Source organism: Populus euphratica, unplaced genomic scaffold (assembly GCF_000495115.2).
Source record: "Populus euphratica unplaced genomic scaffold, PopEup_1.0 scaffold27.1, whole genome shotgun sequence".
Classification (NCBI taxonomy): Eukaryota; Viridiplantae; Streptophyta; class Magnoliopsida; order Malpighiales; family Salicaceae; genus Populus; species Populus euphratica.
This window is the reverse complement of record NW_011499899.1, coordinates 471858-488169: the sequence shown is the minus strand read 5'-3', so window position 1 is coordinate 488169 and position 16312 is coordinate 471858. Positions and strand designations below refer to the sequence as shown.

Genomic DNA, 16312 nt, shown 5'->3' with positions numbered 1-16312 from the left:
AAATGGAAAACAAATAACTATTTTTATTTACAAGATGATTCCATCTTTTTTTTTTTTGGATTCGAAATGGAAAACAAATAACTATTTTTATTTTTTATCTTTTAGAAGATGATTCCATCTTTTTTTTTTTTTTGGATTTAGTTGACATTACTAAATTAAATAGAATAAATTGGTCACTTTATATTTTTGTTACATAGTGAAATTACTAATTTATCTGTAAAATAAAAAAAAAAAGCCTGGTTTATAGTGGCTTTTTGGTCTTTTAATTTTTTTTCAAAACGATTAAAATACTAAATTAATCTTAAAAAAAAAAAACTTATTGTCAATTTTTTTTTCATTATTGTTTTTTTTTAAATACTAAATTAATCTTAAAAAAAAAAAAACTTATTATCAATTTTTTTTTCATTATGGTTTTTTTTTTGTTATACTCATTTAGAATAAGGGGAAAATAAATATTTTAACAAACAAATCTTATAAAAAAAAATGGTTAAAGCATGTGAGTGAACACTACCTACGCCCTTCAAGCGGCACATATGATGACATCCTGCGACCAAAAACTACCAATCGCCTTGTCTTCAAAAGCTTCCAACGATGACACAATTCATGAGAATGCATGATGGCAATATTCATAGTGGTTCGGTGTAGGTAGATATTTTTTTTCCTTCTTTCATTTTCTCTCTCTTGATCCCAGGGTATATGCCCGACCAAATTCAATTGTTTCCTCTATTTATATTTATTTTGATTTTAATACTTTTTAAATTTTCCTCTATTTATATTTATTTTGATTTTAGTTTTTATTATTTTGATTTTAATACTTTTTAAAGTTTATTGTTATTTTAATTTTATACTTAAATTTTTTTTCATTTAATTTTTGTATCCGATTTTATACATACATACAAAAAACTGGAAAAATACTCTCTTTTTTTTTTAGTGTCGCTGGATAGGTGATAGAATACCAAAATAGTCATTTTTATTATCATTTTCAAGGGAAATGGCAGGAGATATTGATCCGGATGAGCTGGATTGGAACAAGACTGGTTTAGGGTCTTGGCTTTGTATAATGCTTTGGATGATTTTTAGGTATTCTTCTTCAGTTCTAGTAGAGATAAAGAGAGCTGCCGTTTGAGCCTTTCTGGCTAGAAACTTTGATTGAGGGTGATGATCAATGATGGGGGCTGTTTGATGTTTTTGTAACCATTCCGTAATAATTTCATTAAGTTACATCAAATATAGATTTTATTCTTTGATTGGTTCGAATTGTATTATGCATCAGAACATCACATTGCATATCCTTTTGTATCCATTAAACATGCATGTCCAGTCACATCTAGATCAAAAACACCTATATGGAACCTTATTAGCGGATCTACAATTGAGTCTGAACATCCACCGTTGAGAAATATCCAAATAACCCACAATATATATATATATAATCATTTTCTTAGTTTATATTTTTTTCAATTCAGTCTCTAATTATTTTCTTTCATCTAGTTTGTATACTAGATTTAGTCATCGTTATTTTGAATGCTATTTTTTGTTTATTTTTTATGCTTAAGAATTTTGTTTTGTTTTGTTTTTTTTCATGCCTAGCTTCTACAAGGTAATCTCGATCTAATGACCCGAATTACTAATTTAAATATTAGCTCAGGTTAAGTTCAATCCTTTCCTTTTAAGTGTTTTTTACAAATTAAGTATTTTTTTTTCAATTTCATTATTCATTAGTGGTTTATTGGTTCTTGAGATTCGTGTTACACTTTTTTCCATGGGTTTATTCCAAACTCATATCCTACATGGTAAGCTAGTTAAGTTAACCTAAGCAAACCTAGGTTTTTTTTTCTTGATATTTTTTTATGAATTTTTTTTTTCACCGTTATCCTTTGTCATTAAATTATAGGCCATTGAACTTTGTATTTGTTTTCTATGTCTTTTTTTTTTAAAATTTAATCTTTTTATTCCAATCTCATATTGTATGCAGTGAGTTAATCAAGTTAACTCTGATATTGTATGCAGTGAGTTAATCAAGTTAAACCAAGTTAACTCTGATTTGTTTTTTTTAATTTCATCATTTGACATTAGATTATTAGACCTTAATTTTTTTTTGTTGTGTTTTTTTTCTATAGGGTTATCTGATCTTATATCTTGGGTCGTGTGTTAATCAAGTTATCCGGGTTTGCTCATGTTATCATCGTTTGGACATTATTTTTTAACATTAAAAAAAATTGACATGGTCTACAATATAGTGTAAACCACCTATCTAGTAATAAAACTAAAACTAAGTGTTTGTGCCACTCGCATTAGACGCACATAAAATTTGGTCTGCGGGCACATGTTTTATACTGGCATACATAAAAAAATTGGTGTGTTAAAACCATAGTTATTAAACATAGTCATAGGGTTGACCCGACCAAGGAACAAAATCCTGGGTCACTCAGGTTGACCCAAGTCAACTTGAAAATTTTTTAAAAAAGTATATAAGATTTTAATATCTCACATAAAAAGGTTAAGAAACAATCTATGTGAATATTTACTATATAAATAATTTTCTTACATCAAAAAGTTAAGAAACATTATATATGAAAATAGGTTATATATATAGCTATCTCACATCGAAAAAGTTAAGAAATAATTCATGTATAAGTTATAAAAAAAATGAGGTTAAATATTTATAAATTAATTATATATTTTTATATTTATTAAAAAATAAAACAAAAGGTTAAATCTCACTTGAGTTTTGGGTTAACCTAATAAATTATCTGATTTTAACTAGGCTAATTTACAAGCTTCAATTTTACCTATTTAAAACTTGATCAAAACCTCAAATTAATCAAAATACTTAGATCTCAAATTAATATCCTGGATCGAGCCAAATTTCATAACAATGATAGGAGCGTGAAAAAAAAAATCATATGCCTAGTTAAGAATTATTTTTTTAACCGTGCTAATTTAATAAGAAATTTTACCAATTTCTGAAATTGTTGAAAAAAACTCTAATAGTAACAATACACAGAAAGATTGGTAAATAAAAAATGTAAAAAGAAAAGAGAGAGAAGAAACTCTATTATTCATCATATCAGGAACATAAAAAAGTGAGATTAATGCTTTATGTGAACATCTCCAAAACAGAAAAAAGTTATGATCATTTAATAATTTGACGAGAAACTTAAAAAAGCTTCCAAAAATAAATACGGGTTTGCAAAAATAGGCAAAATAGAAATAAGCCATGTACTTGATTGGTGCACCCACGAGACAACGTGGAGACAAAGGTAGTGAGATTCTTATACCCTCTCCTTGTACTCCCGGTCCACACCTTCTTTGTTAAGTTGTTTTGGAAAATGGAAATGGAGAAGAACAGTTTAGACACAGATGTTTTGCTTGTCCGGAAAAAAATAGAGATAGATCACAGCTCCTTCTGTTTTGATCTGAAAGAGAATTCTGAAAGACAGTACCTCCAAATATCACAAATGGATGGTTTCTCAATTTTGCTTCTTTCAAGTGGCATTTCATGCTTCTTAAAGGCATTTGATTGCTTTAGCTCCACTTCTTTTGAGCACCAAGAGGAGGGTTCTAACAGAGATAAAGAATTGAAGATCAACGGCAAGGTGTTTCCCTCCTAAACATTTCTTACCCCCAGTCCCCAATACGATCATGTTCTTTTAATTTGAATAACATTATTTTCTTTCTGCAGGTGTTTTGCTTCAGTGCTGGACAGGATCATCGTGGTCCTTTTTTAAAGGTAAAGCTACCATCTCTAATTAAGGTAGTTACAGAAATGTAAGAAGTATGATCTTCTTGTGTTGATCACCTACTTTATAATCGTGGGGTCTTTCTTGAGTTTTAGGTGAGCATAGACGTGAAAATGCATAAAAGCTATAGCATCTTTTCAGTAAATATTAGAAAAAAAACAATCATCTCCTCTTTCGCAACAATTGCTTACAGTGAAAAGGAGTCAAAATCCTCTGATGCTTTGTTTTGTCCCCTTTTATAACGTTTGCAATAACCCATGAAAACCTCTTAATTTATGTCTTTTTGTTTTTGTTTTGTCCCCTTTCATTGATAGAAGGAATTTGTTTTTGCCTTTTAGTTCTTGGTTAGACTCTAGTCAATGGTCTCCATCTGAAGAAAAAAAAGGTGGATAAAATAAGTGACACTACCACCTTGATGCTATAATTAGAATATGAAACTTATCATAATCACTCATAATTCAAAGAGAGAACGAGCTGCATATGTGTCTTCTTCCTCCAAAACTTTCAAATTTTAAATCTGCAATATGCTATCCTCGACAAAATAGATTACTTAGTGTTTCTAGCAACCCCTCCTGAGTTAAGCTGCCGTTGCCTCCAATCATACCTGAAACGATTCATACTCGAGCAGGGACTCTCCCGTAACAAGTAGTAGGTCTACACCTGTTGTGGTTGGTGGATATCGTTGTTGCCAATAACCGAAATCTAAGGCACCTCCTGGTAAAATTCTTCTAATGCAACAGAAGAGATAGCAACTGCATAAGCATATAGTACAAAATCTTAATGTTGTTCGTCCTGAAAGGTGCAAGTTATTGCCAAATCTCAGAATGTCAGATGTTGAATTACTGAACAACTTGAATGCTAAGAACCTTTTATGGAAGACTGACAACTTGGGAAGTGTCTATCACAGTTCTTTATGTGGATCTCATTTGGCTTATTGATATGTTAATTTATTCCATGAATTTGAATCATATACATTCTCTAGATATGCTCTGAATCTTTTTCCCCATTGCTTCCAATTCATAACATGCGTCCAAGCTTCAAGTTGCTGCTTCTCATTTTCTTTTCTTTTTTACTTTTACGTTGTATACGATAAGCACTTGCGTTCTCATTCTGTTTCAGTTTTACTGTCTTGAATCTAGAGTACCTCCTAAGTCCAGACCTTCCTTTTTTTATAAGTAGATAACAATGCACTCAAATTTACTACTTATTTGCTTTGTAAATCAAGGTGGTTTGACTTCAAGCTATACAAGCTAATTCTAACCACTGCATTCCATCATTCTTCCTCAAGAAGCTCAGACTTGATATCCATTATGTCTGTAACCTATAGCTCCATTTGTTTCCCTCACAATAACGAAAGAGATCTCAAGTCTTTCTGAGAATATTTTTGACTTATGAGCATATGTGCATATTCTCTGCCGTTTGTCATCAAGAAATAAATTGTAGGTAGCTCTAAGGAAAAGAAATTGAGGAAGAATTCTTCGATTTCTTATTCAGGCTTTGACCATCTACATCATTTTACTTCACATTCCATTTCCATTGGTGAAAATAGATGATAAAAATATTGAAATAAAATATTTTTAATCCATGGGAGAAGGTATCTTCGTTTAAAATGGATATGGTGGTGGGTAAGATCTCATTGTCTTCGTTTTTCAGTGGTCTAGAGTTGAACAAGTTAGAGAGTAATATAAATTATATATTAGACTTTATTTAACAACTTAAGCTATTGAATTAAGATGATTATTTGATATGGTATCAAAGCCTTGATGACCAAGTGATCACGAATTCAAATCTCATTATTTTTATTTATTTAATAAAAATTAAGCACAAGATAATATGAGTTTACGCAACTTTCAAACCCAAATAGCTTTTTAATAAAAATTAAGCACAAGATAATATAAGTTTACGCAACTTTCAAACCCTAGCTTTCACTTGAGGGAGTTTGTTAGAAAATAATATAAAATCATGTCTTGAAACATCACCTAATAGCTTAAGTTATGATTCTTTGATAGTGTTATAATCTTATTATGCATTCAACTCTTGAGTTTTGTGTTTTCTCATCAGTCTTAAAAGTGAAAAAATTATGTTTTATCTTTCTCTCTTTTTTTTTATTTGTTTTCTATTTTTTCTATCTTTAGATTGAAACAATGATTTGGTCCATTTCTCATTATTGTGTTTGGCAAAGATTTGTTTGCTAAATTGATACATGTATTAGACTAGTGAGTAATCATATTTAGTTTATCATAATAAGAGCATTCAAAATATCAAAAAGAAAAAGAAAAAGAAAACATATTCAAGGAAAACTCAGAGTGCATATAATTTTAAATCTATAAACATTCAAAAATAAAACTCATAATAGCATGTATATTAAGCATCTAATCGAACTTGCAATTGATATAAAATCAAAGTCCTAGCTTGCATACTAATAATAAAAATAATTATATTTAAATCAAAATAAAGAATAATAATTATAAAGCTTTTGTTGCTGTCAAAGATGAGTCCTTTGTCCTTGAAGTTTTATTGTTCTTCACTTGTGTAACTAGAATGTTTACAATATGTCTCACAAGATTCCAACAACACCATCTCGATTTAGATACACTTCTAAACAAGGTTTTTGAACCAAATATTATGTAACTCAAATATTTCTTAGTAAGATGAACTTAAGCTCTATATTTGGGAGGAAAATCAAAGCATAAAAGAGAAAAAAACACAAAAATATGAGGTGTAGAAGAGTATAAAACTTTGAAAAACATTGTTAGACACTCTTTCTTCACTTTATTATTTTTATAGTAGATTTTTAAAGCTAAAAAGTTGAATAATTAATTCTAATAATAATTATAATTAATTCTCACATTATCAACCTTTTATTAGCCACCATAAATAAAAAAAATTAAATCTAAACATAGTGGCCATGAATTTGTATTTTTTTAGTTGAGAAAATAGTTCAAAATTACAACAGAAGCTTTTGGAAGAGTTTTTTTAACATTCATGAGCTAAACTAGACAAAAAATGGGTTGAAAAAAATAGTTTTTCATGGACCAAGCCCAAATTCAAATTTCAGTTGGCCAAAAAAAAATCTTTTATGACTTAAAATATCATTTTACAATAAACCCAAATTCAGCCTAATGCCCAAGCACGAACGGGGCTGATGCAAGTGCGTGTGTGAGTTTAAACCCAAAATTTATTTTTTCTTATACCCCCCTATACAAGTTTTGTTGACCTTTGGGTCTAATTTTAACTCTTCAACCACTCATTATATAAACACAAAAAAAGTTTTCTTTCTTTCTTATGTGGGATAAAGTTTTTTTTAAAGAGTTTCGAGTTTTATCAAAACATGTCAAATAAAAGTTATTTGACATCAATATCTCATTCACCTATAATTTATTTAAAATATGTTGATGTTTCATATTAAAGAATGTATATTATAAATTAAATTCTAATAAAATTTTAACCTAAAAAAATGAGTGGCTACTTTTAATTTGGCCTTAAATGTGTTCATTAACCATGTTTTAATAAATTCTCTAACAATTCCCCACATGAATGAAGATTATCTATCCAGTTTGAAAATGACTCGAGAATTTATTAAGAGATATTAATTTGGTAAATCACTATATTGAGATATGTAGCTTTTAACTTTAAATGTTTTCTAGTGAAATACTATCAAATTTAAACGTCATTTAGGAGTGCACGTGAACCACACTTTTCCAAATTTTCAAAAAAAAATTCTTTTCAAAAAGCTTTAAGTTAAATTTTTGTTATCATTTTAATGTGTAAATGTCAAAAATAGAAAAATAATTATGAAAACTTATTATTTTGATATATTCTGAAGCAAAAATCACTTTGGAAAACAACATCTATCACACTTACAAACAAGCTCTTAGTCGCTAAATAATGAACGTAATATCTTCAACTATTTAATTTGTGTGAAAACCAAGATAATATTATTCATATAGTTCTCTAGCTAGAGATTTTTTTTGTTTCATTGTTGTATTTATTTTTTGCTCTAAACAACTCTTAGACTAATAAGTGCTTTAGAGAATTGCTAAGAATTTGTTCTTCTTTTTCTTTTCTATTCTTCCTATCATGTTTCTGATTTTAGTATCAATGAATAATTGCTACGCATATTTTCAACTCTGGCAATGGTAAATATTGCACAAGCCCAAAAAAATACAATATTTCTGACTCTAGTGTCAATGAATAATTTTACAAAAAATTGAATTTAAAAAAGCATTTTTCTGTGTCATTTTCTTTTTGTTTATCCTTTATTATTATTTACCCTTCTTAGACAGATATAAAAGAAACGTTGCATAAATTTTTTTGCCTTTAACAATAATGGTCTACAGATTGAGCATATAGCAAGAAAAAAAAACAAAATACAAAGAAAAAAATAAAAGAAAGTGCAAGGAGGCCACAAATAAATCCATCATGGTCCCAAATATTTCAGGAATTTTCTTATTTGAAAAGTGTTTTGTTTGGCCAAATATCAAAATAGAAGGACAATAAAGTATATGGAAAAGGCATAAGTATATGTTTTGTCAAACACATCCTTAGCAAACAACAAGCATAAGTATATGTTTTATCAAACACACTCTTAGCAAACAATAATTTGGACCGACTGGGCCTGAGGTCCAGACCCGACCCATTCTTTTTTTATTGGGCTGGATCTAGCCCAACCGTACAACCCAGCCAGCCTAATCACACGACCAAATGATTGATGTCTTCTCCTAAGTGCAGGAGTGTCGAAGTAATAAATAACCTGGCAAGACCGAGGTCAAATCACAGGGAGGTTAATTCTATAAATTATAGATAATAAGAATACAATAACAACAACAATAATAACAATAATAGTAGTAGTAGTATAGTAGTAGTAGTAGTAGTAGTAGTAGTAAAGAAGAAGAAGAAGATGAAAGAAGCAATAATAATAACAAATGTCAAGGTTAGAGGTTCCACTAATGGTATATCAAACAAGTATAGTATAAACTCTTATTATTGAATTGGAAACCACACACAAAGGAGGTTCCAATCGGATTATATATTGTTAACATGATTACATTAGTTATCTTATTCGATTAATGCTAATACTTGTAAATCTCGTCAAGCATTCATGATTATAACTTATGTTAACAACAAATCAAGTTCCTTTCATAGCACAAATGTAGGTTATACTATACGGTTAGGTTATAAAAGTACCAAGCATTTGTTGTACCAAGTGTTATACAACATAAATCTAGATTAGTCATTTAACAAGCAAATTATTAAAGAGTAAAAAAGATAACAAATACAAAACATGTTAGTATCAAACATTAAAGTCCATATTAAGTTTACATTATACTTATTCTTACACCATTAGTGTAACCTTTTCACCTTGACATAATAAACTTAGCTAGACAAGAAAAATAAATAAATAAAATAAGAACATAAATAAGATAAAAGTTAACTAAGTAAAGGAAATGAAAGGCATAAACTTAATATTAATGAAAGTAAAATATAAGCAATACAAAGAACACAAATAGAGAAAGCAAGAGCATAATCTTTATCTGATAACCAAGATGCCTAAATACATGGCAAATGCCTCCTTTTATAGGTTAAAATTGGAAACCATTAATTTGATGACTAATTGATGAGTGGGTAGTCAACTCTTAACTTGGTGACAATTTTTATCTTCTCTTGTTTGCCCAAATCGTCACTGATAACGTTAGAATTGGAACCACTTAAAAACATGAAAATTCTCGAAAATTATCTCTTCTTTCTAGGAAGAAAAAAAAGAGGTTATTTGGACTTCTAGAACTCCAGATGTGGGCCAAACGTTAAACAATGTTTAGGCTGTAGGACAGATTCAGACTTCTTCATTGTTACTATAATTTGGACTTGAAAATAGCCTTTTTAAATCTTAAGCTCCCATAAAAGTTGTAGGCTTATAAAGTAGACCTAAATCCAAGATCTACAACTCCAGATATGACACAATTACTGAACAGCGTTTAGGTTTGGACTGCACCAACATCTCTTTTCTAAGTTTGGCCATCTCTTTGTCCTTTTAATTTCAGTTCTTAAACTCGTCAATCAATCCTTTCATTTATGTGATAGGCCGACATTTAAAATGAATATTTACCAAAAATTAAAGGTATCTTATATTATTAGATATGTTACTATAAAACATGTTTTAGTTAAAGAGTTATTAATACTTTAAGTGCAAATTGATAATATAAAATCTTGATAAAAATACACTTTTAAGTAATTATCAAATCCTGTTACTGGTTCAAATCAGTAACCCGCACAAACAGCAAGCATGCGTGAATTAGTTCAACTGTGCACTACATAGTGTAAAAGAAATTATAATTACCTTCACACTATTTTTTTCCAACTTAAAAATGCAAAAACAGGGCAAGAAGAAGAAGACTTACCTGAGTTAAGACAAAGACGAAGACGATGGAGGACTGAATAACTAGCCTTTTTATATTTTTCTCTTCTTTTTGTCTTTTGTTGTCTTGATGGGTTCTGTCTCTCTATTTATTATGGTGTTTCTTTTTCTTTGTTCATCCCTCCCCTGTTATCTCTAAGTCTCTTTGTCTTTTTTCTCTTTTTTTTTTTTGTTTCTACCCATCTCTGCTCCTTTTTTTTTCAATCCTCTCTCCTTTTTTTGATCGTTGATTTTCTTGGTATCATAGGGATTTTCCATCTTAACTCAACCTACATCTCTCCTCTTGATAAGCATGGCTTGGGGAGTCAGTTTTCTGCTCGGACTCATATGCCAATAGTCCTGCTATGCCTGGACTGTTGGTGGTAGACTTTAGCCTGGATTCTAATAACGTGTTCGGGAGAAAGTATGCTTGGATTGGGGACTTTGGTATGCTAAACATGGCTTGTGTTGGGGGCAGCATTTTGTTTTTTCTTTACCGGTAGCTTCCTCTGTCTCTAGAGGAAGAAGACGATGGATGGGCGTGAAACGACCTTGTTTTAGAGTTAGGGTAGCTGTTTTTGAATTTGGCCCTTGATGTTTTGACATTTTTCAATTGAACCCCTAGACCAAATTGTAATTAAACCCCTGTATTGCGGCACCTTTTACACAACGATCCTTGGGCTTTAATTTCTTGTTATGTTGACCTAAAACAACCCTGAATTTTTAATATTTATTTAATTAAGCTCCTAATCTCATTAATTAAACTAATTCTAAGTTCAATTAAGTCCTCAAATTTATCCTTTTCTATCACAATTAGCTCCCAAACTTAGAATCCATTCTGATTAAATTCTCAATACTTTCAATTTGTGTTGTCTCGGCCTAAAACTTATATTTTTTTTCATTCATTTCATTTTTATGAATTTATGTTGTCAAAATTGGGTTACGACAAAGAGTATTATACTATACTCCATTTAATGTACCAATATATGAAAATCATTATGAGTCGGCTTACCTTCTATCATGCTATAACTAAAACTTACTTAATCAGATAAATAAGTAGGAAATGATAATTTTCTAATGCTACCAAGAATGTTATGACTATTTTCCCATTTAAACCTAAATCTTAGGATCTTCAATCAATTAGCTACAATTACTATCATTACACTTTTTTCTTTTCAATGGCTTTAAATATATTCCTATTGATGAATTATACACAAAAAATCTTAACAAACATTTGGTTAGTGGATCCGTAATATTTTTCTTTGAATTTACATAGTCAATGGAAATACTCATTTGAGAGAAAGTGTTTAACAATATCATATATATAATGTATCGGTCTAGACTTATCATTATACATACTATTTTGTGCCCTTTGAATTCTTGACTACCTATCACAATGGACACAAATAACTGGCAATAATTTTGGCTAACATGAAATATCCTCTATGAGATTTAAATTCATTTGGTCTGCTCTATAACTTTATCAAGAGCAATAAACTCTTATTTCATCGTGGATCTTGTGATACACATTTGTTTAGAGAATTTTCACGACACAGCCAGTTCACCAAGTGTGAAGATATATTCACTAGTGAATTTTGAATCTTTAGTGTCAGATATTCAATTATCACTATACACTTTAAATATTATAGGGTAACCAATATAGTATAACCTATAGTCTAAAGTGTATCTTAGATATTTCAGGATCCTTTATATTGCTATCCAATTATCAATACTTGGATTACTTATAAATCTACTTAGTTTGCTAACTTGGTAAGCAATATTTGGCCTTGTGTAGTTCATAATGTACATTAGGCTTATAATTAATTGAGAATATTTCAATTAGTTTATTCATTTATTTATATACTTTGACAAATATACACTTATATTAATTGGTATTTTGACTATGCGATTGTTATCTTTAGAAAATTTGTTGAGAATTTTCTCAACATAACAAGATTGAAATAATACCAATCTATCAAATGTCCTAAACTTTTTTATTTTTTGTATAACTTAATCATATGATCATAGGTACTTAAAATTAACATATCGTTCACATATAGATGTGTAATGACATAACCTTAAATGTTTTTTTCTCATAAACACATTTATCAATTTCGTTGATTTTGAACTCATTTGACCATATAACCTTGTCAAAATTTTCATGTCATTGTTTGACAAGCTTACAAACTTTTTTTTTTCTTATTCATTGACAACAACCCCTTTTTTATTTCTTTTAAGCTTAACTTCATCATCTTCTAATTGATGGTGATCAATTGAGCTAGCCTTAATCGTTCTTTTATGTGAATAACTTTCTTGTGTTTCATTTCATGGAAACACATCTTCCAAGAATATAGCAATTCTTAATTCCATAATAATATTATGATGAATATCTTCAACATTTAACTTGTGTACAAAGAATTGATATACACTACTATTGTATTTATATCTGATATTTACATAATTTACAATTTGAGGTCCAATCTTAAACTTTTTAGGATAAGGTATTGCTATATTTGTAAGACAACCCACACTTTTAGCTATTTGTAGGAAGATCTTTTACCTTGCTAAAATTCATATGAAGTCTTTTATAATTTTTTTATGGTGTACTTTGTTAAGTATGTAATTGAAAGTTATAATTGCCTCCCCCCATAAGTTCTATGGTGTTCCTGAACTTATCAATATGACACTCATAATTTCTTTTAATATTTAGTTCTTACATTTTACAATGTCATTTTATTATGGTGAATAAAAAATATTGGTTTGGTGAAGAATATCATTTTAGAAGCAGAATTCACCAAATAATACTTCATATTCTTTACCTTTATCACCAAATAATATCTTTTTATCTTTAGTTAAGTTTTTTTTTTTGTTTTATTCATGTATTGTTTAAACATTCTAAAAGCTTTATTTATGCCCCTAAACAATGGTTAACAGTGTCAGACTCGTCATTTTTTTTCTTTTTCTAAATTTATTATTATTTTTATCATTGATTAAAATGGTCATTACATTCACTTTAAATAGATCATCATAAAAATACCTTTTTTAATTTAAAAAACCATCTTAAAATCATTTTTTCATAATAATGAGTTAGGTACTAAGTTCTTTCTAATGTCAGCAACATACAGTACATTGTTGAGAGTGAGAAGGTTAAAAAGTTCTCATTTGATATCAAATGTGCCCATTAACTATTTTTTAACAAACTTTCCAATATAAATAGCACCATGCATGCAGGTTTCAGAAGCATTAACAAGTACAGACCGCAAGAGCATTGTCATTCCTTGCAGAAAGAACAAGAACAATGGTTTACAATTGTTTATGAGGACACTACAAGAGATTGATACAACTGCAAGAGTTCTTTTCCCTCCATATCAGGTTCTGGCATTTAATTTTTCATGTTTCATATTTGTGTTCAAAGTTGGTTTCTTTCGAGGGTAATAAGTAAAGGCTTTTTCTATTTTATAGCAGCAACAAATTTATATTCTGTCAGAACAGTCTGTGGAGCTTGAAAATGCCAAAACTAAATTTATAATGAGCCACAATGCTCAAAGCTCTTCAACATCACAATCAAATAAAGAGTTTGCTCGTTATGAAAGTAGTAGATATTGTGATTCAAAAATAATGAGAGTAGGCCAGAAGCAATTTTGCTTTGATCTTGGAAACAATGAGAAGGGTCATTTCTTGAAGATATCTGAGGTTCATTACTTACGACTGTTTATAATCTTTTATTTTCTATATTTTTATAAAAGAGGTGTGTTTATAGTAGTTTAAGGTTCAATATTGCAGGAAAGAGGTACATGTCGATCTTCTGTAATAATCCCCCTATCTCAACTGAAGCAGTTCAATGAAATGACGGGTCATTTCCTCGATATAACCAACGATTCATATTCAAGAGAAGGTCATTTGATTGGCAGAAATTTCAAAAAGTATAATCCTCCCCAAGTAAGCAAAAATCAAGTGTTGAATGCTGAGGATGAATCATATACGGTTCTACCTTATGAGAGTTAGTATGATGACTTTACTTTGTTTAAGCAAGTCATGTATAATAATACATATGTAGGTTTGAATTAAACATATTGTTTTACATTAAAAAATAAAACTATTATTATTGTAAACCATAACTTATGATGTCTTAAATTAGATTAACCCTCTAGTTTACTAAATGCATGTCAAAAAGCTAGAAAAGGTTAAAGAAAGAGAAGAAAAAAAGTTAAAGAAGAGAAAAAAGGGAGATAGGGAAGTTTGCTACATAATTCATCACCAATATTGACTACAATCTTAAAAAAATATATATATATGTATAAATAGCAAAATCCTAAAAAAATTAACTATTTGGTCAAAACCCCATTAAAACTTAATTGAAGCCTAAAATAAAATAATAGCAAATCTAATAACAAAACCCAACTAAAAGTTCAAATAACCTAAACTTAAAACCTAAGCTAAAGTCTAATTTCTCAACCAATAAAGAATGATTAGGCTAAACTCCATCATCGAAGATCACATGCATGTGTGAATTATGTTTTGAGTATGATGTCCCCATTAACTCTTTCAGGATTGAAAAAACTTAACTCCATAAAGTATAGCACCAGACGACTCTTATAAGACTTCTAAAGATTAAAATCAAGTTGTTGTAATGTCTCTCTTGAAATCCAAGTACAATATGAATATGATCATCTAGCTCATGAACTGGGATTTATTGAATTTTATGATCTCTTTTAAAAATAACTTGTGCATTTAAAGTAGCATTAATATGTGCTTTTTATGTCAATGATAAGTATAATGGAACATCGATTTCAAAAGAATAACCAGGGATATATTCTTATCTTTTATATAAAATGAGGTCCTTTTATGTTAAAAGTAGAGCTAACAATAAAGTTTGGTAGCAGTTTAATGATACAAATACTTGATTTAATCATTTATAATATTTTGAATGATCTAATACTACTTATAATTTATGATTGGTTGGTTTTTAGGGAACATTGTTCAGGTCTAAACTATATCATAAAATAATCTCAACTATTAAATGTATCATGATACTTCTGTAAATCAAATTAAAATTTATATGTTCATTACTTGCTTAAATTTTTTTTACAATCTAAACATTAAAATTATAAACTATACATTTAAAAAACTCATCTAACTTAGATATCCTAGCATGAAGAGCCACAAAAAGAAAATCTATAAGTGTCCTAGATTTGTAACTATGAACATTATATGAATGAGTGTGTGGAATTGAATGGAGAAATTATATTTGAAACCTCATTAGATGTGGTTTTAAAACAACTTAAAAAATTATAATTATCTTCATTTTCCTCTTAGATGTAAGTGGTAATGGATGATGGAGTTTAATATGATGCACAAAATTTATCAAGTTCTGGATTTCAAGCTTATGAAATAAAGAATTAGAAAGTTTAGAATGACAAATATCTAAAAAATCCTTTAACATCATATTTACCTCTTTAGACAATTATACTTGAGAGTTTCTTGAAACTTTATGTATAACTAGATTATTCCTTAAGCTCATCCTAAAAAAACCCTCTAATAAATTCTTAATCATGTTGTCATAATAACAACAACTAAAATTATGTGAGAGCATCTATTTTTTTATAAGCCTAATTTTAATCATGCTCTTATTACATCATCAATCTTCATTAATTATTATATATAGTCTCAAACTCTTATGTTGAAGGTTTTATATATATTATATAAAACATATTTTTAAAGACAACATTCTTTAATCTAGTGTTTAAGTTATTTATATAAAATGTCATGAATAATGAACATGTCAGATTGCTTAAAGCAAGACTTTTTGGAGGGTGGGGAGAGGGACAATAGATTCCAGTTGAACTATCAAGTGTTTTAAAGTTTATTTGGGAATACAATCTAATCCACGTATTAAAAAGTTTTAATTTTTTTATTAATTTGGACCAACCTCTATATTTGAGTATGTAAGTAAGTAGATAGACAAGTTTTTGCCGGCCTAAACTTTGGGTTGTATCCTAAAATAGTGCTCACATACATACAATTAAAAGATATATTCATATTATTATTAATTTGAAAAATAGTTTTTTTTCGTAGAATTAAAAACTATTACTTGAGGTAATGAGTTACTTCAACTTTAAAACTAAAAAAAAAAATTCAAAATGTGGATGTTTTACCATTGCACTACGTCTATTAT

The 16312-nt window shown here is 28.9% G+C and overlaps 1 protein-coding gene across 3 annotated transcripts; it reads left to right on the top strand.

Annotated features, from left to right (window-relative positions):
* The first annotated feature begins 3302 nt into the window (after positions 1-3302).
* LOC105132490 (transcription factor Pur-alpha 1-like) lies at positions 3303-14178 on the top strand. Of its 3 annotated transcripts, none has more exons than XM_011036029.1 (5): positions 3303-3599; positions 3686-3733; positions 13369-13509; positions 13603-13830; positions 13921-14178. In XM_011036029.1, the coding sequence occupies exons 1-5, from the start codon at positions 3333-3335 to the stop codon at positions 14140-14142; spliced, it is 906 nt and encodes a 301-aa protein (XP_011034331.1). In that variant the 5' UTR covers positions 3303-3332; the 3' UTR covers positions 14143-14178. The 3 variants fall into 3 exon arrangements, with proteins under 3 accessions (XP_011034331.1, XP_011034332.1, XP_011034329.1); XM_011036030.1 differs by having other exon boundaries at positions 13600-13809; positions 13990-14178; XM_011036027.1 differs by having other exon boundaries at positions 13600-13830.
* The last annotated feature ends 2134 nt before the right edge of the window (positions 14179-16312 follow it).